The following is a 25,723-nucleotide window of genomic DNA, read 5'->3' as shown; positions in this document are numbered from 1 at the left end:
TAGTTATTTCCACTATTTTATCTTCCAGGTCACTTATCCATTCTTCTGCCTCAGTTATTCTGCTGTTGATTCCTTCTAGAGAATTTTTAATTTCATTTATTGTGTTGTTCATCATTGTTTGTTTGCTCTTTAGTTCTTCTGGGTCCTTGGTTAAACGTTTCTTGTATTTTCTCCATTCTATTTCCAAGATTTTCGATCATCTTTACTATCATTCCTCTGAATTCTTTTTCAGGTAGACCGCCTCTTTCCTCTTCATTTGTTTGATCTGGTGGGTTTTTACCTTGCTCCTTCATCTGCTGTGTGTTTCTCTGTCTTCTCATTTTGCTTAACTTACTGTGTTTGGGGTCTCCTTTTCACAGGCTGCAGGTTTGTAGTTCCCATTGTTTATGGTGTCTGCCTCCAGTGAGTAAGGTTAGTTTCAGTGGGTTGTGTAGGCTTCCTGGTAGAGGGGACTGGTGCCTGTGCTCTGGTGGATGAGGCTGGATCTTTTCTTTGTGGTGGGCAGGACTGCATCCGGTGGTGTGTTTTGGGGTGTCTGTGATCTTATTATGATTTTAGGCAGCCTCTCTACTAATGGGTGGAGTTGTGTTCCTGTCTTACTAGTTGTTTGGCATAGGGTGTCCAGCAGTGTAGCTTGCTGGTCGTTGAGTGGAGCTGGGTCTTAGCGTTGAGATGGAGATCTCTGGGAGAGCTCTCACCGTTTGATATTATGTGGAGCCAGGAGGTCTCTGGTGGACCAATGTCCTGAACTTGGCTCTCCCACCTCAGAGACACAGGCCTGAGCACCAAGACCCTGTCAGTCACACGGCTCGAGCACCAAGACCCAGTCAGCCACACAGCTTAGAAGAAAAGGGAGAAAAAAAAGAAAAAAAAAAGTTTTTAAAATAAAAATTATTTAAAATTATTAAAAATAAAAAAGTTTAAAAGTAATAAAAAAAGAAAGAGCAACCAAACCAAAAAACAAATCCAAAAATGATAACAAGTGCTAAAAAGTATACAAAAAAAATCCCCAAAAAACAACAGACAGAACCCTAGGACAAATGGTAGAAGCAAAGCTGTACAGACAAAATCACACAAAGAAGCATACACGTACACACTCACAAAAAGAGAAAAAGGAAAAAAAATAGATCTATATATAAAAGGAGGAAGAGAGCAACCAGATCAGTAAACACATCTACCAGTGATGATAAGCTCTAAATACTGAACTAAGATAAACGTAAAACCAGAAACAAACTAGATGCTGAAAGCAAACCCCAAGTCTACAGTAGCTCCCAAAGTCCACCGCCTCAGTTTTGGGATGATTCGTTGTCTATTCAGATATTCCAGAGATGCAGGGTACGTCAAGTTGATTGTGGAGCTTTAATCTGCTGCTCCTGAGGCTGCTGGGAGAGATTTCCCTTTCTCTTCTTTGTTCGCACAGCTCCCAGGGGTTCAGCTTTGTATTTGGCTCCGCCTCTGCGTGTAGGTCGCCCGAGGGCGTCTGTTCCCGCCCAGACAGGACAGGGTTAAAGGAGCAGCTGATTAGGGGGCTCTCGTTCACTCAGGCCGGGGGGAGGGAGGGGTACGGAATGCGGGGCGAACCTGCAGCGGCAGAGGCTGGCATGCTGTTGCACCAGTCTGAGGCGCGCCTTGTGTTCTCCCGGGGAAGTTGTTCCTGGATCCCAGGACCCTGGCAGTGGCGGGCTGCACAGGCTCCCCGCAAGGTGGGTGTGGATAGTGACCTGTGCTCGCACACAGCCTTCTTGGTGGCGGCAGCAGCAGCCTTAGCGTGTCATGCCCATGCCTGGTGTCCGCGCTGATAACTGTGGCTCGCACCCGTCTCTGGAGCTTGTTTAGGTGGTGCTCTGAATCCCCTCTCCTTGCGCACCCCCGAAACAATGGTCTCTTGCCTTTTCGGCAGGTCCAGGCTTTTTCCTGGACTCCCTCCCAGCTAGCGGTGGCGCACTAGCCCCTTCAGGCTGTGTTCATGCAGCCAACCGCAGTCCTCTCCCTGGGATCTGACCTCTGAAGCCCAAGCCTCAGCTCCCAGCCTCCGCCCACCCTGGCGGTTGAGCAGGCAAGCCTCTCGGGCTAGTGAGTGCTAGTCGGTACCGATCCTCTGTGCAGGGATCTCTCTGCTTTGCCCTTTGCACCCGTTGCTGCGCTCTCCTCTGTGGCTCTGAAGCTTCCCCCCCACCCCATCCCCCCGCTCCCCGTCTCCACCAGTGAAGGGGCTTCCTAGTGTGTGGAAACTTTTCTTCCTTCACAGCTCCCTCCCAGTGGTACAGGTCCTGTCCCTATTCTTTTGTCTCTGTTTTTTTCTTTTTTCTTTTGCCCTACCCAGGTATGCGGGGAGTTTCTTGCCTTTTGGGAAGTCTGAGGTCTTCTGCCAGCATTCAGTAGGTGTTCTGTAGGAGTTGTTCCACATGTAGATGTATTTCTGATGTATTTGTGGGGAGGAAGGTGATCTTCACGTCTTACTTCTCCATCATCTTGAAGGTCTCTGAACTATTTCTATTTTTATATTCATATATATTCTAAGCTGAAAAAAACATTTGATCTTATCTCTCATTTTAAAGAGGGGAAACGGGTTTTGAGATGTGAAGGGCAAAGAATCGCAGTCATTTTGGCTATAGAGCTCTGTGATGATCTAGTCCAAACTTTTCGTTTCCTTAATGGGGGCTCTGAGGCCCGTAAAGGAGGCATGATTTGTCCAAGGTAGCATAGTGAGTGATAGAAATAGAGCAAGGTTCCTGGCTTCCTATCCTAGTCCCTTTATACTGTAGCGTCCTTAAGAGAATTTGTTCCTTCAAGAGAGAGGCTCTGATTCTAAAATACAGGGGTGAACAGGGCAAGATCCAAGAAACACACTCAAGTTGGAGAACTGTTACTGTATCTCCTGGTTGGCTCCAGGCTTCTTTAGTTGCATTTTTCTGTACATAGTTAGTATACTTAGTATATGGTTGTGATGTACAATAATTTATGTAATCATTTATCTCCAACTTTGATTTTAACTTTTAAGTTTTCATTTTCTCACAATGATAATGATGCTGATGAACATCTTTACACGGAAATATTTTATAGCTGTAATTATTCATTTATAACTGATTCTTGGAATTAACATGAGTAGGATAAAAGGTGTGAGCATTTTTGTAATATTTTAATTTTATTGACAAGGTTGATTTACAAGGTTGTATTAGTTTCAGGTGTACAGCAAAGCAATTCAGTTATACATATACATATATTCATTCTTTTTTTAGATTTTCTCATATACCTTATCACAGAATATTGCATAGAGTTCCCTGTGCTATACAGTAGGTCCTTGTTGGTTATCTATCTTATATATAGTAATGTGTGTGTGTTCATCCCAAGCTCCTGATTTATCCCTCCCCCCCACATTTCACCTTTGGTAGCCATAAGTTGGCTTTCAATATCTGTAAGTCTGTTGATGTTTTGTAAATAAGTTCATTTGTATCTTTCAAAATTAGATTCCACATATGAGTGATACCATGATATTTGTCTTTCTCTGTCTGACTTCACTTAGTATAATAATCTATAGGTCCATCCATATTGCTGCAAATGGCATTAGTTCATTCTTTTTTATGGCTGAGTAATATTCCATTGTATATATGTACCACATCTTCTTTATCCACTCCTCTGTCAATGAACGTTTAGGTTGCTTCCATGTCTTGGCTATTGTAAATAGAGCTGCAATGAAAATTGGGGTGCATGTACCCTTTCAGATTATGGTTTTCTTCAGCTATATGCCCAGAAGTGGGATTGCTGGATCATATGATAGTTCTATTTTTAATTTTTTTAAGGAACTTCCATACTGTTCTCCATAGTGGTTGTACCAATTTATATTCCCACCAACAGTATAGGAGGGTTCCCTTTTCTCCACACCTTCTCCAGCATTTATTTTTTGTAGGCTTTTTGATGATAGCCATTCTGACCAGTGTGAGGATACCTCATTGTAGTTTTGATTTGCATTTCTGTGATAATTAGTAATGTTGAGCATCTTTTCATGTGCTTTTTGGCCATCAGTATGTCTTCTTTGGAGAACTGTCTATCTCTTCTGCCCATTTTTTGATTGGGTTGTTTGTTTTTTTGACATAGAGCTGCATGAGCTGCTTGTATATTTTGGAGATTGATCCCTTGTCAGTCGCTTCGCTTGCAAATATTTTCTCCCATTCTGTGGGTTGTCTTTTCATTTCATTTATGGTTTCCTTTGCTGTGCAGAAGCTTTTAAGTTTAATTAGGTCCCATTTATTTTTGTTTTTATTTTCATTACTCTAGGTGGACCTAAAAAGATCTTGCTGCGATTTATGTCAAGGAGTGTTCTTCCCATGTTGTCCTCTAAGAGTTTTATAGTGTCCGGTCTTACGTTTAGGTCTTTAACCCATTTTGAGTTTACTTTTGTGTATGGTGTTAGGGAGTGTTCTAATTTCATTCTTTTACATATAGCTGTCCAGTTTTCCCAGCGCCACTTATTGAAGAGACTGTCTTTCCTCCATTGTATAGTCTTGCCTCCTTTGTCGTAGATTAATTGACCAGAGGTGTGTGAGTTTACTTTTGGGCTTTCTATCCCATTCTGTTGATCTGTATTTCTGTTTTTGTGTCTGTACCATACTGTTTTGATGACTGTAGCTTTGTAGTATAGTATGAAGTCAGGGAGCCTGATTCCTCCAGCTCCATTTTTCTTTCTGAGGGTTGCTTTGGCTATTTGGTGTTTCCATATAAATGTAAAAAAAAAAAAAACAAAACAATTTTGTTCTACTTGTGTGAAAAATGCCATTGGTAATTTGAGAGGGATTGCACTGAATCTGTAGATTGCCTTCAGTAGTATAGTCATTTTGAATATATTGATCCTTCCAATCCAAGAACGTGGTATATTCTTCCATCTGTTTGTGTCCTCTCTGATTTCTTTCATCAGCATCTTATAGCTTTTAGAGTAGAGATCTTTTGTTTCCTTAGGTAGGTTTATTCCTAGGTATTTTATTCTTTTTGGTGCAATGGTAAATGGGATTGTTTCCTTAATTTCTCTTCCTGAGATTTCATTGTTAGTGTATAGGAGTGCGAGAGATATCTGTGTATTAATTTTGTATCCTGCAACTTTACCAAATTCATTGATGAGCTATAGTAGCTTTCTGATAGCATCTTTAGGATTTTCTATGTATAGTATCATGTCATCTGCAAACAGTGACAGTTTTACTTCTTCCTTTCCAATTTGGATTCCTGTTATTTCTTTTTCTTCTCTGATTGCCATGGCTAGGACTTCCAAAACTATGTTGAATAGACTGTTGAGAATGATATTTTCTGTGGGTTTGTCATATATAGCCTTTATTATGTTAAGTTTCCTCTATTCCCACTTTTCTGGAGAGCTTGATCATAAATGGGTGTTAAATTTTGTCAAAAGCTTTTTCTGCATCTATTGAGATGATCATATGGTTTTTATACTTCAGTCTGTTAATGTGGTGTATCACACTGATTGATTTGTGGATATTGAAGAATTCTTGCATCCCTGGGATAAATCCCACTTGATCCCAGTGTATGATCCTTTTAATGTATTGTTGGATTCGGTTTGTTAGTATTTTGTTGAGTATTTTTGCGTCTATGTTCATCAGTGATATCGGCCTGTAATTTTCTTTTTTGGTGGTATCTTTGTCTGAGTTTGGTATCAGGGTGATGGTGGCCTCATAGAATAAGCTTTGGAGTGTTCCTTCCTCTGCAATTTTTTGGGAAGAGTTTCAGAATAATAGGTGTTAATTCTTCTCTAAATGTTTGATAGAATTTGCCCGTGAAGCTATCTGGTCCTGGACTTCCGTTTGTTGGAAGTTTTTTAATCACTGTTTCAATTTCAGTACTTGTGATTGGTCTGTTCATATTTTCTGTTTCTTCCTGGTTCAGTCTTAGAAGGTTGTAGCTTTCTAAGAATTTATCCATTTATTCTAGGCTGTCCATTTTATTGCCATATAGTTGCTTGTAGTAGTCTCTTATGCCCCTTTGTATTTCTGTGGTGTCAGTTATAACTTCTTTTTCATTTCTAATTTATTGATTTGAGTCCTCTCCTTTTTTTTTCTTGATGAGTCTGGCTAAAGGTTTATCAATTTTGTTTATCATCTTCTCAAAGAACCAGCTTTTAGTTTCACTGATCTTTGCTATTGTTTTCTTCATCTGTATTTCATTTATTTCTGCTCTGATCTTTATGATTTCTTTCCTTCTACTTACTTTGGGTTTTGCTTGCCCCTCTTTCTGTAGTTAATTTAGGTGTAAGGTTAGTTTGTTCACTTGAGATTTTTCTTGTTTCCTGAGATAAGATTGTATTGCTCTAAACCTCTCTCCTAGAACTGCTTTTACTGCATCCAAAGGTTTTGCACTGTTGTGTTTTGTTGTCGTTTGTCTCTAGGTATTTTTTTTTTAATTTCCTCTTTGATTTCCCCAGTGATCCATTGGTTGTTTAGTAACATATTGTTTAGCTTCCATGTGTTTGTGTTTTTTACAGGTTTTTTCCCTGTACTTGATTTCTAATCCAGTAGTGTTGTGGTTGGAAAAGATGCTTGATATGATTTCTTAAATTTACCAAGGCTTAATTTGTGGCCCAAAATGTTATCTATCCTGGGGAATCGTCCATGAGCACTTGAGAAGAAAGTGTATTTTGCTGCTTTCAGATGGAATGTTCCATAAATATCAATTAAGTCCATTTGTTCTAATATGTGTCATTTAAGGCCTGTGCTTCCTTATTGATTTTCTGTCCGGATGATCTGTCCATTGATGAGAGTGGGGTATTAAAGTCCCCCACTATTACTGTGTTACTGTTGATTTCTCCTTTTATGGCTGTTAGCACTGGCTTATATACTGAGGTGCTCCTTTGTTGGGTGCATATATATTTACAATTGTTATATCTTCTTCTTAGATTGATCCCTTGATCATTATGTAGTGTCCTTCTTTGTCTCTTGTAACAGTCTTTAAAGTCTATTTTGTCTGATATGAGTACTGCTACTCCAGCTTTCTTTTGATTTCCATTTGCATGGAATACCTTTTTCCATCCCCTCACTTTCAGTCTGTATGTGTCCCTAGGTCTGAAGTGTACAGGTTTTGGTTTTATATCCATTCAGCCAGTCTGTGTCTTTTGGTTGGAGCATTTAATCCATTTACATTTAAAGTAATTATCAATATAAATGTTCTTATTGACATTTTGTTCATTGTTTTGGATTTGTTTTTGAAGGTCTTTTTTCCTCCCTTCCTCTTCTGTTCTCTTGTCTTGTGATTTGATGTCCATCTTTAGTTATGTGTTTAGATTTCTTTTTCTTTTTTGTATGTGTATCCATTGTAGAGTTTTGGTTTGTGGTTCCCGTGGTTTTGATATAGCAGGCTTTATATGTACAAGATTGTTTTTAGTTGCTGCTCTCTTAATTTCAAATGCATTTCCTATATCCTGCATTTGTACTCTCCTCTTCTCATTACTGCTGATTTTTATATCATATTTGTGTGCGGATGATTTCCTACCTTTACTTTATGTTTGCATTTACTCATGAGCTTCCCTATTCGTAATTTTCTTGTATCTTTTTGTGGCCTTTTCTTTTCTGCCTAGAGAAATTTGTTTAGGATTTGTTGTAATGCTGGTTTGGTGGTGCTGAATTCTCTCAGCTTTTGCTTGTCTGTAAAACTTTTGATTTCTCTGTCGAATCTGAATGAGATCCTTGCTGGGTAGAATAATCTTGGTTGTAGGTTCTTCCCTTTCATCACTTTAAATATATTCTGCCACTCCCTTCTGGCTTGCAGAGTTTCTGCTGAAAGATCAGCTGATAACCTTATGGGGGTTCCCTTGTATGTTATTTGTTGCTTTTAATATTTATTCTGTCTTTAATTTTTGTTAGTTTGATTAATATGTCCCAGCGTGTTCCTCCTTGGGTTTATCTTGTTCAGGACTCTCTGCACTTCCTGGACTTGAGTGTTTCCTTTCTCATGTTAGGGAAGTTTTCAGCTATAATCTCTTCAAATATTTTATCATGCCCTTTATCTCTCTCTCTCTCTCTCTCTTCTCCTTCTGGGACTCCCCCCCCCCCCATAATGTGAATGTTGGTGTGTTTAATGTTGTCCCAGAGGTCTCTGAGACAGTTCTCATTTCTTTTCATCTTTTTCTTTATTCTGTTCCATGGCAGTGATTTCCATCATTCTTTCTTCCAGGTCACTTATTTGTTCTTCTGCCTCAGTTATTCTGCTATTGATTCGTTCTGGTGTGTTTTTCATTTCAGTTATTGTATTGTTCATCTCTGTTCGTTTGTTCTTTAAATCTTCTGGCTCTTTGTTAATTATCTCTCATAACTTCTTTGTGTGTTCCTCCATTCTTTTTTTGAGAGCTTGGATCATCTTTACTGTCATTACTCTAAACTGTTTTTCAGGTAGGTTGCCTATCTATCTCCTGTTCATTTAGTTGTTCTTGTAGGTTTGTGTCTTGTTCCTTCATCTGAAACATTTCTCTGCCATCTCATTTTGTCTAACTTGGGTGTTTGTTTGTGGTCTCCTTTCTGGTGGTTGCAGGGTTATAGCTCCTCTTCTGGTGTGTGCCCTCTGGTGGTTGAGATTGATCCTGAGGCTCGTGCAGGCTTCCTGGTGGGAGGAACTGGTGTCTCCCCACTGGTGGGTGGAGCTGGGTCTTGTTCCTCTGGTGGGCAGGGCTGTGTCAAGCGGTGTGTTTTTAGGTGGCTTTAGGCACCCTGTCTGCTGATGGGTGGACCTGTGTTCCTATCCTGCTGGTTGTTTGGCCTGAGGTGTTCCAGCACTGAAGACTGTAGGCTGTTGGGTAGGGCCAGGAATGTGATGCCAAAATGGGGACCTCCGGGAGAGCTCACACCAATCAGAGCCTAGGAGAGCCCCTATTCTCTGGGGCTTCTGCCACCAGTGTTACTCTGCCCCCCACCCCCGCCCGGCCCAGGAGACCCCCTAAGACTCGAAGGTAGGTCCAGCCCCAGCTCCTATGGGGTTACTGCTTTGTGCTGGGTCCCAGTGTACCCTCCAAGAGTGAGTCTCTGTTTCCCCCAGTCCTGTGGAGTTCCTGCACTCGAGTCCCACTGGCCTTCAAAGCCAAATGCTTTGGGGCTTCTTCCTCTCGATGCCAGACCCCCAGGCTGGGAAGTTTGATGTGAGGCTCAGGATTCTCTTGTGGGAGAACCTCTACAATATAGTTACTTTCCAGTTTGTGGGTCACCCACCTGGCAGGTATGGGATTTGATTATCTTGTGAAACTGCCCCTCCTGCTGTCTCATTGTGGCTTCTTTGTCTTTGAATGTAAAATATCTTCTTTGGTAGGTTCCAGTCTTTTTTATCGATGGTTGTCCAGCAGTTAGTTGTGATGTTGGTGTTTTCATGAGAGGAGGTGAGCTCAAGTCCTTCTACTCCACCCTCTTTTCCAGAGTTGAGGGACTGCTTTTAGTGTGGACGCTTGGGGCCTCTTTCCTCAGAACATGCTGTCCGTTATTCCCTTGATATCGGGTATGCAGGTACAGCGGCCCTTGTACGTTCCTGGGACACTGGCAGTAGGGCCTGGTGCCTGCTCGCAGATTTCCTAAGGGCGGGTGCTGAGTTCTCCTGGGACAGCGGGGACAGGGCCAGGCTCCTGCGTGCAGGTCTCGTGGTGGTGGCCTGTGCCTGCCTCTGGAGCCCACGATGGCAGCAGTGACTTGCACCCGCCCCCAGAGCTCCTGTAGGTGGTGTCCTGTTGCCTGGGAGTGCTCACGAAGCTCTTACAGTGGTCCCGCCCCTCTCCTCATGCATCCCCGCCCCCCCCACAATAATGGTGCCTTGATTCTCTGGTGGGCCCCGTCTTCTTCTGAGTATACCCTTGGTTGCCACGGTCCAGCTCCTTCAGGCTGTTTCCAGACGGCCAACCCTGGTTCTCTCCTTGGGTCTGACCTCTGAAGCCTGAGCTTCAGCACCCAGCCCCCACCTGCACTAACAGAGGGGTGTTTGTTTTAGGCTACGGATTGCAGGGCAGTGGTGCCAACCTTCTGTGCAGGTTACGCTCCATTTTGCTGTCCGCAAACTAGTTGCTGTGCTCTCCTCCCAGGCTCTGAACCTCCCCCTCCATCCAGTCTGCACTCCCTGCAGGGGAGGATACTTCCCAGCATGTGGAAACCTTTTCTCCTTCACAGCTCCCTCCCTGGGGCTCAGGCGCCATCCAGATTCCTTCTTTTTCTTGTTCCTCTTGTCCTACCTGGTTATGTGGAGGTTTTCTTGTCTTTTTGGAGGTCTGAGGTCTTCCGTCAACGTTTGGTAGCTGTTCTGTGAGAACTGTTCTATTTGTAGACGTATTTTTTAATGTTTTGTGGGAGAAGGTGAGCTCCACGTCCTACTCTTCCACCATCTCCATCCCCCCTCCAGGTGTGAGCATTTCTAAGGCCCTTGATACCTGTTACCAAACGAATACAGTGTGTCTCTTTCACTCCCTTGGAGTCAGCCACTTTAACAGTGAACAGACAATGAAGTTTGTGTTCTAGAAGTTTGTGTAGAATTACGAAATGTTATTCACCTGACACCATCAGCTGGAGAAAGAGCAGCTCCAATTAAAAGAATTTTCCTACCAACTATAACTTACATACTAAAACATTAAAAAATAAAACTAATTTTAGTGGGAAACTTCCTTAAGTGGATTGTTATTTCTAGGGAGTACGTGGTAGGGACGTGAAGTCATGATTGAGGTTCAGGTGCAGATTCCAAATTATTACAGTCATTTGAATATACAGATATATATCTCAAATGGCCATTTTGACTCTATTTCTATACTGGGTTCAGCTACAGCAATTTCAGGCTCCAGGGCCCTGAGATGAGTGCTGTCTCTTTACTAAGGGACCCAGAGTTAGTTAGCTTTTTGCTGGTTCTGAACATGCTCCCTAGTCTTTCCCCCCCCCCCTTTTCTTTTCTACTCACATTATAAATGCAATTTTGGATTTTTGTGTTAAAAGATTACCTTCTCCCACTTTAAATTGTTGCTTCTTCCTGTCGGCCTAGGCCTCAGAGTGCAGGTGACCAGGCTCCCTCCGTGAAAGGAGATGTGTGTTCATGGAGTATCTCTATGGGCTGAGCACTGGACCAGGTTGTGTGCACATGGTAGAGTCCAGACAGACAGCATACCTACCCTTGTACAGCTCGCAGTATGTTTTGGGAGCCAGATTTTCAGCAGTGAGGTATACAGCTATGTATTTGATTACCTTTGCAGAAGGGACAATGAAGGAAAGGTGTGGGATCTTTTGGAGAACAGTGTGAAGGTCAGAGAAAGCTCCCCTGAGGAAGAGACATTTACACTGAGTCCTAAAGAATGAGTAGGAACTTTCCTGGTGAAGGTTGAGTAGTGGTTAGGGGCAGAGTGGAGACAGCTGTTGGAACTATGTGTGACCTGTGTATTAGAGAGCCGGATGACCTCTCTCATGGTGCACGTGGCTTTGTCATAGTTATTTGTTGTTCAGAAGTGTTTGGAACTTTCTTCAGATTCAAGACTCCTGGAAATCTGACCTCTGGAGAAGAAAGGTGATTCGAATTAAGGTCATATTCCTACGATTTAAATTTCCCAACCTAACTTCTACGTAAACTCCAACTTCTTGGAACCTTTCTACTCTCTCATCCACAACCAGTTATCCTTGCAGTGAGCTGCTGTACGGAGGTAGATAGTTGATAATAAGACGGAACACCCCTGAGTGAGTGGCCGCACATCAGACACTGCCAGACACTCATCCTCTGTTATCTTCCTAATGCTCATGTCAACCCTCAGCCCCGTTGCACAGAGGAGCCAGTTTCGGTTCAGACTACTTACAGGACTTGTTTGCAAATGCCAAGGCCCAAATTCGAACCCAGTTCTGTCTGACTCACAAGCCCAGCTCTTTTCTTTCTCCTGCGTGGGGCTGAGTCTCAGAAGAGGAAAGCAGGTGGGGACAGAACCTTGTCCTCAGTGCACCTGGGCAGGACCCTGCCCGTTCCAGTTGGAGACATTTCACTGTGGACCCAGACAGCCAGGGAACCCTGGGTGTGGGACCCCCTCCCCTTCAGAAGGAGAAAGCAGCTTTTCTCAGGAGCAGCGACAGGGTGGGGGATAGCTGAGGCCCCCAGCCTTACCAGTCAATCCCGACTACCCAGACAGGAGTTTCCCCTGAACACAACAAAGTCCTGGTTTCTGCCTCCCGCTTCCACAGCAGGAAGCTCTCAGGGCAGGAGAGGGGCCAGAGACAGGCTTCCTTCCTCTCCTCCCCCTGTCCTTCACCTGCTAGCCTGCTTAATTCCCACCTGTACCCTTGGCCCCAGTTCCATATCGTGGGAAGTTCCCTGCCCGTAAACTCTGAGTCTGGTGCTCCGAATCTCACTGGCAGCACAGACTGACTCGTGCACCTTCCCAAGTGACAGTAATTGAGCACTTACCATGTGCTTGGCCATGGGTTAGAATCTCTGTGCATATTATTCCATTTAGACTCCAGAACCATCCAACAAAGTACACATTTGAGACTCAGGTGGAATCCCTTGTACAGGTGGCCGATCTCTGTGTAGGATTTAGGATTTCCTGACTCCAAGCAAATAATAGTAGTTACTGTTTTTCGAGAGCTCACTGTTTACCAAGCATAGTGTCCCCTGTCCTTACATGTGTCATTTCATCACTACAGGAGCCCTGTTGTAGGTGTGGTCTCTTTTATCTTCACCTTATAGATGATGCAGCTGAGGCTTAGAAGGGTTGAGGCCATACAGCCAGTAAGTGGTCGAGCTGAGACACAAAGCTCGGGGCTCTGCGCCGCACAGCACCTGCCTCTGACCCCCGTTCTGAGCATCTAGTTGCAATGGGCTTGCACCGTGCCCTTCCTTCAGTGGATGGGCCTCTTGCTTTCCTGGTCCTCCTGGCCTGGTCCTAGGTATGAACTGCAGCCCCAGAGCTAAGCACTTTCTCCTGGACTGCCTTCCTGCCTCCTCTCCCCCTAAACTTCTCCCCAGTCCCCAGAGCTGAGGCCTCCTCCCGGTCACTTGGGCCAGAATGATGTCTGTCTGCTCTCTCCAGCCTTCCTCCCCTTGTTTGTCTGGATAGACACCAGCTGTTCCCCACGTTTGCCTTGTGGGGTGACCTGGGCCCCGCTGGCCGACAAGAGCAAGACAGTGCAGGAAACTCCATCCGACAGGGGTGACCAGCTTCCTGCCCAGACACCTGTGTGCAGCTCAAGGCAGGCAGGAAGGGGAGGGACTCAGCTGCTCACATGCCAGCTTATTATTTTCCTGTTGGAGCCCTGAGTCTAGAATACAGAGCAGATTTCCAGAACGGTTGCTTCAACAGTTTCCCCTTGTAACAATAACAAAAACATATTCATTTCTAATTGAAATCATTCTAAGTAAGCATGTGTTGGGGGTGTAAGGGAGGAAGGAGAGACAACCTTAAAATGTTGGACATACCAGGGCTTTCTAAGGCGTGGTGGCCTGGAACGCTGGTTACGGTCATGTCTCGGGCGGCTGCTAAGAGACTGATTCTGGAAGATGTCTGGGGAGTCGGGATGTAGTCCCAGTTCGACAACTTAGCTCTGAGGCCTTGGGCACCAGGTTCATTAGGTTTTTCTCTCTTGATGTTTGGATTAGATTCATGTCTAAGGACCCTCCACAGGGCTTCCTGAGTGAGGTGGTGAGTGAACAGGAGCTTGAGGGCTGATCAGGGCTGGGCTCAGGGCAGAACGAAAGAAATAAGCCCAGGAGCATGTTTCAGCACAGGACGGCACACCCAACTGATGACATTAAATGTAGGGTTGCCACATGCCTTCGCTAATCTAAGTGAAAACCTGTTTGTTTTCTTGAGAAAGGGCATGAAACCCAAACGTAGTCCATTGGTCCAAGGAGGCTAGCGATTCTATAAGATATGGGAAGATAACCAAAAGCATGGGATGGAAAGCAGCCGTCTTAGCAGAGCTGATAGAGGGTTGGATGTTGAGTTGCAGAGTTGGGGATATACATCAACAGGTCTAACATCTCAGCTTAGCAGCCAGAATGGTCATCAGAAAAGAAGTCAGGCGGCCTCACACCTCTATGCACAGCCCTTCCGTGCCCCTCCGTTTACCAGAGTGAAAACCAGTCCTCCTGATGATGGCCTGCGTGCTCTGCCCACCCCCAGACCTCTCTGCCCTCACCCCCCCACCATGGGTGGCTTGCCCCACATCACCCCAGCCCTCTGGACTCCTTGCCATCCCACACACAGGCCAGGCATCCTCCTACCTTCCAGTCTTCACCATTAGCTGTGCTTTTGGCCAAGAACATTCTTCTCCGTTCATCCTCATGACTCACTCCAAGTCTTTGCCCAAGTGTTGTGTTCGCAATGTGCCCCACCCTGACCACCCACCTTACATCACCTCTGGCACTCCCACACCCGTTTACCTTGGCTTCCATGCTTTCTTCCTTCCATAACACATCACTTCGGCACATACTGTAAAATGTATTTATTATTTATCGTCTGGCAGTCTCTATACCTCTTGGCTGCTGGCATGAAAATCTCATGAGAGCAAGAAGGTGCATTTATTTTGATCACTGTTATATCCCAAGTTCTGGTGCACCCCACTGCTGAGAACCTGCTGTGTGATAGATACCGTGCTAGGCCACGAGCGAGATGGACCTGGGCCTATCCATGCTGTGTTCGTATCTTGGGGACCAGTGGGCCAGGCATTAAGAGCACAGTAAATGCTAATGGAGACACAGCGATTGAGGAGCGTCAGTGTAGCTTCCTAGGGAAAGGCAACATCAGGTGAGACATGGAAGGTGCCGTAGGTCTTACTCAGGTAAAAGAAGTAGGAGGAGGGCCAGAGATAAAGATGAGAGAGAAGAGTATTTCTGGTAGAGGGCAGAGTCTGTGAAAAGCCCAGAACAAGGGAACACATTAAGGAAACCCTAAACCCTGAATATGGCTAGAGCACAGTGCAAGAGGGGAACGGGTGAGAGGTGAGACTAGAGGCATGAGCAAGGCTTTTATAAACCATGCTGCGGAATTTGAACTGTATCCAGGGAGCAGTGATTTTAAGCACTGAACCAGCCTAGAGGATCCTAAAAGGCTTCCTGGAAGAGGGGACGGGTGTGCTCAACTTGTAAGATTAGTAAGAAATAACAGGCAAATGACTAAGCAAAGTAGACTAATCTCCTTGTCCAAAATTCACTGCTTTCTGGAGTATTATGATTTCCCCCATTTGGGGTGCAGCTTTGACTTTTTCCTGTGGGTGAGTTAAACACTCATTTCAACTTGATCCTATGAAAGGAATCAGACCTTTCTATCCCCCCAAATTATTATCCATTGTCAATGCCATCACCACTGTCACCATCACCAGCATTATTTACTGAGCACATACTATACACCATGCACTGTGCAAGTGCTTTTACTTGAATTTTATACTTTATCCAAAATACTTCTCTGTGGCAGGACTGTTATTTCCCCCATTTTATAGACAAACTGAAGTCCCCCCCCCCCCCACCCAGCTTCCCCTCCGGCCAAAAGAAGTAACTTGCCTACTAGCATACACTACTACATGACTAACAGTGCAAGGAATCAAAGCCAAGTCTCCTTCTCATCTAGCCTGGTGTGTTCCTCCACTTTACCCATGCTTTTTCTCCATTCTCTCCTCCACTTATCCACGTTTAAACAAGCTTCTGTGTTCTTTGACTGCTGCATGCCCCGTGCCAGACACAGATCTACCCTACCCCAAAGGAGCTTGCAGGGGAGCCCTCATCCTCAGCATCAGGCCTTGGTCTACTTGATGTCATCAAGTCTTTCCACCAACACTATGAAGCCCCCCAGACTCACTGTGGTACAGTGACTCGCCCAGGACCCCACGGTGGGTGGGTGGACAGCCAGGCTTTCTGACCGTCAGTGCAGGATGCCTCCTGCTGCCCCACACTGCACAGTCTCTGCCTGTGACCTCCCTGTTGAGTCTGATTCACAATTCAGCCTCAGACAGACCTTCAGCCAGGGCCCTGTGGCGTTTGCCAGGCTGCATTCCTGAGCCGCTCACACACGCGGGCGGAGGTGTTATCCTGGGCAGCTCACCCACTGGGAGAAACCCCTGTGCTGAGCACCATCTCCAGCCTAGAGGAAAAAGAGAGGATCCTGGCCTTCAGTCACCGACCTGGGCTTGTTGACAGAATCCCAGAGTGGGTGGCCAAGCCGTTTATGGGGCAGCCTGGCCACATGGTGCTGGGAATCCCAGATGTAAACCGGCCACCGCGGCGCTGGTGCCGTGGGTGGTAGGTTTTCTTGGGAGGCTGTCTGCCTGGGGAATCAGGGCATCTGGGAATCGGGCTGAGAGCCGGCTTTATCAGGATGGGACTCTTCTCTCCATATCAGTTACTCCCTCTGTGAAAAGGGGACCCTGACTCCCATTCTACCTGCCCCGTGGGGGTGGTGCCGAGGGGCGGTTACAAATGGGTGCAGACGCCAAGCCAGTGACTCACCGCTTTGCATCTTCGTTTCCTCTGAGACGTAAAACGAGGATAGTAAGAATAGCTGCCTTATTAGTGTTGCTGGGAAGAGTGAGTAACTGGGTGCCAGGCACAAAATAAGGGATGAAAGGCCAGTGGCTGTGAAACAGACCACGCGGCGGTCAGCCGGGTCGGGGTGTGAAGAGGTGCCTTCCCCTTCCTCTCACTTGCTGACAAGCTCTCAGTGTTTGTTTGCAGCGGGGGGGTTAGAATCCTGCAGCATCTACTAAGTGAGGCCCAGGGCAAGTTTGTTTCTTTTTAAACATGCAGAAGCCTCTATTATTTTCCCATCTGTAAGCCTTCCGAGGTTGTGTGGAACCCATGAGCTAGCACATGGGAATCACCCAACGCGCGGACAGCCTCCGGAGGGGCCCGTGTGTATGTGTGTGTACAGTGGTGTTCACAGCCTCGTACCTGGACAGACAGGCTTCCCCGTCTCTTCCAGGTCAGACCTGGGAACACCTGGGGGAGTGGGCAGGGCTGGCGATATCCACCCTCTCTTCCCCATTGTAGGCCCTCGATCAGTGAAGTCACCTGGGAGGAGAGGAGCCCCCCCACCCGCCAGGCAGGCCCTGAACAGGCAGTTCACTGAGAGGCTAGAGGAAGGGCAAGGTGCCGGTGCGGGTCCTCTGCACGGGGACCTCCACGAGCTGGTCTGGAGGCAGCATCGCCTCACTGGCTTCGCACCAGAACGCTCGTCTCACAGAGGGGAGTCCAAGTCCGCAGGTGCCAAGGACCTGCCGAAAGCCGTGCAGCGCTGCCTTCCAGGCCCCTAGCGGGGGCTCAGTAGACGCAGCTGCGTTTACAAGCGTGTCGGGGGCCACAAGGAGAACCTGGATCTTTCTTTTCCCTGAGACCAAACCTTCTAGACTTCGTTGTGTTCTGACCGAAATTCCTTCCCTTAGGTTCCAGACCCATTTCTTTAGGGAAACGCTGAAACTCCCTGGGCTGGCCCAGGGAGGAAAGCAAATGGTCACACTATGCTCTCACAGCCAGACTGGCCAGACGGCCCTGAGAAGCTAACGGGTGTGGGGCCCTGCCAGCCGGTAGCTTTGGAGAAGCCAGTGGAACTGCAGATGGCAGAAAGGGGAACGTGTAAGACACAAAGCTGTGGAGAAAGTCTGCATTTCTGCATCTTTTCTGCCCAGGGCATTGCCTTCTGCCTTTCTCAGACTGTGAAGGATTTTCAGACAGAAGGGAAGGTAGAGATCATTAAAATCAACTCTTAATGTACAGATCGACAGCGAACCTGAAGCCCAGAGAAGGGAGGTAACTTGTACAAAGTCACACAGCACATGAGTGCAAGAACAGAGGCCCCGTGACTTGTATTTTTCCTGTATATTTGTGCATTCATATGTCGCTCCATCCGTGCGTCCACTGAATGCCTGCCATATGGTAGATAAAGACTCAGTTCAGCGACAGACAGACATGGTCCCTGCCCGGACTGCCCTGGCACACAAGCGCAGAAGTGATTCCGCACAAGAATGGTGTAAGGAGAGGAGGCTGGGATATGGGATGAGCATGATGGTGCCGTCTCTGGCCAGACTAACGAGGGAGGAGGCGGTGCTTGAGATACGACCTGGCACAGGAAGAGGAGCTGGCCAGGAAAAGGGAGGAGCAGGAATGGCTGAAAAAGCAGGAAAACAAACACCAGTAAATAAAGCCACCGAGAGTGAGGGGACCAAGGGAACCGGGTGAGGTCTGAGAAGTGTGTGGAGACCACGCAAGGCCTTGAACTCTTGCTAAGGACTTTGTGTCTTATTCCGAGAGAGAGAATCTGTTGCATGTTTGCCTGTGTGAGGCGCAGCAGGAAGCATGAGACACAGACCAGATGTGAAGCCGTCCCTAACGAATCGAGGAGCCCAGTGGGAAAGAGTTAGTTGCAGAGAAAACTAACTGTGCAGAAGACATGCGCGGTAACTGGGTCATCTGAACGTTAGCATGGGCAGGAGGGTGGGTTTTTCCCTCTTTCATCTTTGCTCACAACCACATGAAATACATTTTTTTTAAATCATTTAAAAAATGATCTACCTTTTGTAGACGCAGAGACTCAGGGTGATGGCGGTGAAGGAGTTTTTCCCAAAGTTGTTCAGCGAGTATGACGCAAATGAGGATGCTAATCCAGGCCTCTCGGCTCACATGGTGGTGGTCTCCCCACTGGACCTCAGCTGTGAGGTTTGGACGTGGCTCTGCCCTCAGTTTCCCCACACGGACTAGAGGGTTTTCTCTAGGTCTCTTCCAATTCTAACATTCTCTGCTTGTCTTAGAGGTGAAGAAGTTGCAGAGGAATGCTCTAGATCAGACGGTACCACCTCTGCATAGGCATGGAGGCTAGGAAGTGTCCTGAACAGGGCACAGTGAGCAGTTGGAAGCAGCAAGGCAGGCTCTGCATGGACGCAGCTCCGGGGATACTCACCATGGCGTCACGCACCTGTGAGCTTAAACTGAAAAGAGAAACAAGTGCACTAGCCTGAGCACAGTGAGAGAGTCGGAGAGAGATGGAGAGGCAAACAGGCCTGTATTCGTATTCTGTGGCTTAGGCCCTGGGGAAACAAGAATGAACACGGCTGACGCAGTCCCCGTCCCGCTAAGCGAGACGGCATGCGGCGCGCACTGCCTGCTAGGGGTTTTCCATTGGTTAGTTCATTACCCCTTGTCACCACCTCTGGAGGTGTGTGCTTTCATCACTCCCATTTCATGACGGAGTTAACTGAGGCTCAGAGAAATTGTCACGTGCTCAAGGTCACACCTCAGTTAGGTGAGAGAGCTGGGGCTTCTGCTTCAGTCTTCCTGTTCATTCCTACACTTTAAATTGTTGAAAAGTTGCAGGGTGGAGAGAGGTTGGGAGGGAGAGAAAGTTGCAGGGTGGAGAGAGGTTGGGAGGGAGAGAGGGCGGGTGGGCACAGGGGCAGAGAGAAAAAGAATTATAGAGAATGAGCCCACAGGCTAGAGAGACAAAGATGCTCTCCAGGCCTGTGTGAGCACTCGAGACCCTTCCCCGGGCAGGAGGCAAATGAGGTCATTAAATCCATCTGTGCAGATGGGGGACCCTCTGGGGGAAGTTATATGCAAATGTCACGATGCAATGAGGTGAAATCCACTCGCGTCAGCCCAGGCTGGGGCTCAAGCAGGGACAGCACTGCGCTCTTTGGAAAGACAGATCCTCCGCTGTGTGGGGAGGACATTCACTCTACTGGGCTCTTTCTCACTGTTTCTAGAAAGGACAGCCAGCCCAAGGTCACACCGCGTGTGAAGGGATGGACTCGGAACTGAAACGTGGGCCTCTCACTTTCTCTTTTTAAATTTCTTTTAATTTTTTTCTAACCTTCATAATATATACATATATCGAATTGTCGTGTTGTATGCCTCTCGCTTTTTCCCATGCTGAAATCCGCTCCTGGAATCCTTCAACCGAATTTTCTGCAAAAGTCTCTCTGTGAAATGTTCCCCACCAGGATTTAAGCCCCCTAGAAGGTGGTCTGAGCTTGCTGACGAATGCTTTTGTTGTTTTCATCATTGCCTCTCAAAATCAAAATTACCGATATATGCAGAGAGTTATGTTTTCTTAAAAGACCTTGTCACATCCTTTATATCACTTGATCGCCACAACAGCCCTATAAGTTAGATATTCCATTGTACAAGTCTATTAACCAACTCTGGTGTAGTACATTCCAATTTTTCACCCATGATTTCATTCGGCCCTCAGAGTCCACAGTGCAAGGTCTGTCTTATTCTACTGATTCCGCAGCTAGGAACCTGGGGCTCCGGGGGAGGTTGCTTTTTCTACTTTAAATACTAGATTTGTCACTTATTACTTTGGGCAAATGCCTGCCCCTTTCTCCGCCTCGGTTTCTCCTATCAAAGGGTGGTTGTTTTAGTGTCTATCTTACAGAGTTGTCAAAGGATTCAGTGTTTTCCTGTTTGGAAAGCATTTAGCACTTTGCCTGACCTGTAATACATGCCCCTGAAAATGGGAAGCGCTATGATAATGACCATGGTGACCTTGATAAAAGTTATCACAGGGCTAGTAAGAAGCAGAGTCGTGTCTTGAATCTGCTGCTCCCCAAATCCAGTGATCTGCCCTCTGCCCTGCACTGCCTCTCTGGAATTTGCTGTTCTGGCCTCAACCACCTGGCTCACTTCTTCTATCTTTCTCTCTGCAGGTCACCCCCTTCCCTATGTCTTGTGACCTACAGGGTGACTGTGCTTGTCGGGACCCCCAGGCCCAAGAACACAGCCGGAAAGACCTCCGAGGATACAGCCATGGCTAAGGAAGGACAAGGAGTTGTCAAAGAATTCCCAATGCCAGGACCCGCATCCCTTTGGTATTGATTTCACAGTCAGCTGCTCAACGGAATGGCCTCTCCACACCAGGGATCCTTAGCACCCAACCGGTCTGCCTTTAATTTCACCCAGGAAGGACTCGTAGTGGGGGCACGTGAACCAAGTCTCGCCATGCTGAATGACGGAATGGAATCCCATCCCAAAGTCTTAGACGGACTGCATATACGGCGTGCAGTCCCTGAGCCTCCTAAAATTCTAACCGTTTGTCACACGACCACAGCAAGAAACATGTATGTAGGAGTTACGTATCTAGGAGTGTGCCCACCTGCGGTTAGTAGGTGTGCCTGCGTACGCACCTGCGCGAACACCCGCGTGAGGGCAGTTTTGGAGACAGAGCAGAGAGAGACTGGGGCAGACTCAGTCTTTCCTCTCCCGGGCTCCTAGCCGACACTGTCCTTGGGAGAAAGAGAGTTAGAGAAACTGCCAGGACCAAGTGTTGAAATGCTAAGATAGCTCACAGCCTGTGGCTTACAATATGGAAGGTGTGCACAAGGGTGCAGTCCTTCGGGATTGGACGTGAAACGGTCTCTGATCACCTACCTTCTAGGGAAGTAGGACCCAGGAAGAGGTAGAGAATCCAAGGTATGCAAAGCCCCCAAATGCTTCCGCTGCCGTGGGGGATTTTACCCCAACTCCAGGGTTCGAGGCCAAGCTGGAAATGGCTTAGGATTGCAATGTCAAGGTATTATAACAGCCCCCTGCTTGAGGCTTGAGGCCATAATATCCCTCCCATTCCCCAGATCTTGCCTTGGGACCACATTTGCTGCTACTTTTCCGGCTGCTCTATCCTATACATTGAGTACCCCAAGATGGTAGGACTAGGTTAGGAAAAACCCCACACAACCAAACAGTCTGCCTTAAAAGTGACCCACATTTTTCCACAGCTCCTCACCTCTTAGCCCTTCTGCAAGAGAAGACCCCTCATAGGCCCACGTGGTGAGAAGTGAAGTCCCCCAGGGGTGGGCTGCTCATTCTGGAAGGGAACTGAGGGACTTAAGATGCTGGAACCCTCACTGAGAGTCCAGAATGTCTAAGCCAGTGTTAGATCTTACAACCAAGTGGAACAGTGTTAAATTTCTATGATGTCGGAGCCCTCCAGAGACTGCTGGAATTTTAGGGACTCTTGAGTGATCATCCTTATCCAAGCCTTCCTGCCCCTCCAGGCTAGAGCAGGCTTTGGGTCTGAGGACCTCACTGCTGCCCCGAGTAGCTAGAGTCCTGGGACAGACAACCGTCTTGGATGGGATCTGTCTGGACTGTGTTCCAGAGGGGCTGTCAGAGGGAAGCCAGAGTTCACAGCCTCGGTCCCCAACACCCCAGCACGGCCATCGTGCTTTCCACAGTCTTCCAGCTCCCGGTACCCCAGCCACACCTGTGGTGGGGCAGCCCTTCCCTCTCTCCTGTGCTCAGCCTCCAAAAGTTAAGAGGAAATTAGCCAAACGCGCATAAAAGCCTCCACCTCTTTGGGGTCCTCTTTGCCTCTGTTCAGCCAGTTACCTGTCCACTCCTTTTGAATTAATATGGGAAGAGGTGAATCCAGAATGAGGTGGAGAGAATGCTTAAGTTGGACGTGATTTTTGAAACTGAGAAAGTGAGGTGATGGGAGTATCTAAACTAGATATATCGCGTAAAGATTGCTACAGATCATCTCAAGTCTAGTGAACCAACAAAAACAAAGTTTAGCATAGAGATGGAAAATACTAGGCACATGGGCTGACCTTCCTCATTCCTGCATCTGACGCAGGCGTTGTTAATCAGCTATAGCCCTTTTTCCAGGGACCAAAAATAGCTTCAGAAACCTTCTTACTGTATCACTCCCAACAGCAATTACCTACTGATCAAGAACACTTGAGAAGATATCTATTGGCCATCTGTGGTCTGTTATATTAAGAAATATATCAAGGTGCTTTTTGCACAGGTGCCCACAAATAAGGATGCAGTGCTTAGGTAGTTTTGTGTGGCTTGTACCATATTACAGACTCTGAGATTGAGTTCTAGGCTCTCCACTGTTAAGGCCTGGCTCAAATCCTTTCTATTTCCTCTTACAAACTTATATCTCATTTATATTCAGGGCATTTTTTTCCTCTAATTACCAGGGCCAATCCTTGGCAAAATAATAATAATCATGTAAGCATTGATCCCATTTTGTACCCCTCTCCAGTATCTTAGAACTCTTGCCAACTCTTAAAGCCCCTCTTCTGCCCTAGCTGAGTTATCAACCTGGGTGGTGCTAGGTAGGAAGGAAAAACTAAGAAAGATAACAGTCAGCCCTCCCAGTTGCTTTTTTTACATCAGTAAGTAGTGCAAAGCCTTGGAGACCCAAAGACAACATCACTAACGGTGGGGTGGCAGGAGTCACAGAAGAACCTCACCAGCTTCCCTGAAATCGACTCTCATGCTCTTTCCTCCTTCACTTGCACACACACTTCAGCTGAGAAGAGTTTCCTGAAGGCTGACTTCTACCTTCAGATTCTCGGGTTGATCGAGCCCTTATGAGCAAAGAGCCTTCCAGTCTCCTCCTTGCCATCATTCCAACCTGTTACTCACAGATTCATATTTGCCAAGGATATTACGTGGGAGAGGCTGCTTGACTGACAGTCAGCCTTGGGCCCACATGCAAGGTGTCATTAATAGGCCCTCCTCAAACCTTAGTGGAGGACAGTCAGCTCTGTTCAGGCAATGCACTGATTCTCGGTTTCATTTTCTTTCTGGGGATAAACTCAGTATCTCATCCCCTGATCATCATCTCCAGTTTAGGACAGTGGAGTACTCACAAGGAGGCAGCTCTGAAACACTGTTGTCTGTCAGCAGCTCAGAGGTCCTAAAGCACTTGGAGGTTCTGAAGATGTATTAGCTTCTTCAGAACTTGGAAGTTCTGAAGAAGTATTAGCCTGTTAACAGCAAGAAAGAAAAGATAAGGTGGACAGTTCTCCAAGCCTTCTCTTAGGAAGACTTTCCAAGCCGCAACCCTGCTGGCTGCCAGAGGACTTGCATGACCCCCCAGATTCTGTGCCAACCACCTTTTAAGGGAAGACTGTCCTTGGGAAGTCCATTCTGGTGGCTGAATTGGGGTGTTATGAAAGGGAGAGATCAATGACTGTAAATAGTAAGGCTCTGAAGATGGAGGGTATCAGCTGCTAGTCCTGGCTTCAGCATGTTGAGTCACTGCCTAGACAGTTCTCTTGGTCTTCTTCCCACCTTGGCCAACGCTTCAATGCTATTTGTTGAAAATAATTCTTTGAGACAGATTTCGGCTACCTCCCTTCCAGGTTTGATTTAACTTGGTTCTAACTGTCAATTTGTTATAGGTCTTACCTGTGTTAAGGAAGGAAAGAAAGGAAGAAAGAGAAATAGAGATAGGAAGGAAGGAAACCATAAATTCCAGTGAACAGTTTGTTTTGTTGTTTTTGTTTTTTTTTTCTGGAACTACTTCAAGTGGGAAAATAAAAAGAAGAAATTGATGGTGACAGGGCTGTACAGATAGAGATTAATAGAAGATAAGGAGATTAAAAGTAAATAAAATGCATGATTAAAAATAAGAATTTTTTTAAAAACCTATTTTTGTGCTTTCTACAGACTCAGTAGGTAGACACAAGCATAAAGGTTTCCCTAGCAGGAGTAGAGTGGGATTTTATATTGCTGTCTGTTTTTTTCTGTACATTGTGGTAGGTCCAGGAAATAAGGCATCTTTCCCCTTAATATGTAGTTGTTGTTTGGCGGGGTGGGGGGGGGGCATTTTGTCTATTTGTTTGGTGTCAATCAGTGATAGCAGGGAATGGGGAGGGCTTGAAACTGGTTTTTTCCAAATATTAAGGGGACATATTGTGTCACACTTTTCACCTTATAAAATGTTTGTATTTACCATTAGAGCACTGGGCTTTATAAAGTCTGCACTTAGAATCACACTGCACAGTCCACTTTCCTAAAAAGCTGCTACATGACCAGACAGGTAATTCCCATGGTTTTTGAGAAACAGAACAAACAAAGCAAACAACAAACATAAAACTAAAAAGCCTGTTCTTGTAATTTGCTCAAGTTTCGCCAAATTCCTACCCATTGTTTGACCTTTAAAAGAAATGTGTAATAGCCAAGAGAGGAATTGTGTCCCTAGAGTAAGAACACAGAATTCTTGACTCCAGGCAGCAGTTTGCTCAGTGATCTTGAACAAGTCATCATATTGCTTCTCCATTTGCCTCAGTTTCTCCAGCTGCAAAATGGGGATACTACTACTTACCTACCTCACAGTGGGAGGGCGGGGATTGTGAGGCCCTGAGGTTTTAAAGGGGCTGTGGCAATCTGTGAGAGCCAAGGCTTGACACAAAGTCTATGGGTTACTTTTCAAGAATGCACAGGCCCATTGGCCACTTAAGAAAGACAGGGAGTGCTCATTTGATATATCAAGGAATAAAGGTGGAGCTCCTAGATTAGAATCCACCTTAAGAGAGAGGCTTGCATTTGAGAATATTTCACTTGTAGAGAAATTGGACTTTCTCCCCCCTTATTCTGGCCTTTACCGGTTCTATAATTTGATTAAAAAAAAAAAAGAAAGAAAGAAAGAAAGAAAGAAAACAGTGACTTCCTACCGTGTAAAAGTCAGCTTACTGCTTGTTCAAGACTTCTGGGCCATTTCCAACTTTATAGAGGAAGGGAGTCCCTAAAATCGCTTTTTCTTCTCAGACTTAAAATTCCACATCGAGTGTTCCATTAGAAAAAGATACAGCATTCTGAGTGCAAAGTCGGGGCTTCTTAAACTCTACACCAGCAGTCATTGAGGAGAAGTTTGAACAATTATTGACTTGCTTCCTTGGGTCTCTATAATCAATAACCTGTCCGCAGATATCTATCTATATAAAGATATTATATATAAATATAAATTTACATATATATGCACATGTATATATAGTTGTACATATATGTGTGTATATATATACTT

The 25,723-nt window shown here is 46.0% G+C and overlaps 1 protein-coding gene across 1 annotated transcript in view; it reads left to right on the top strand.

Moving 5' to 3' along the window:
* The window catches only part of PAPPA (pappalysin 1), a gene marked incomplete at its 5' end in the record, with an annotated part of 255,185 nt that extends 229,847 nt beyond the window's left edge, over nucleotides 1–25,338 (top strand). Inside the window, one exon of the mRNA XM_082842115.1 lies at nucleotides 20,610–25,338. Within this exon, the coding sequence (XP_082698241.1) occupies nucleotides 20,610–20,717 (108 nt within the window). The 3' untranslated portion in view covers nucleotides 20,718–25,338. The remainder of the gene's footprint in view (nucleotides 1–20,609) is intronic.
* Nucleotides 25,339–25,723: the final 385 nt, after the last annotated feature.

Source organism: Leucopleurus acutus (assembly GCF_964270905.1).
Source record: "Leucopleurus acutus genome assembly, chromosome: 7".
Classification (NCBI taxonomy): Eukaryota; Metazoa; Chordata; class Mammalia; order Artiodactyla; family Delphinidae; genus Leucopleurus; species Leucopleurus acutus.
The sequence above is the reverse complement of the archived record's forward strand: the minus strand, read 5'-3'. Positions and strand labels throughout refer to the sequence as shown.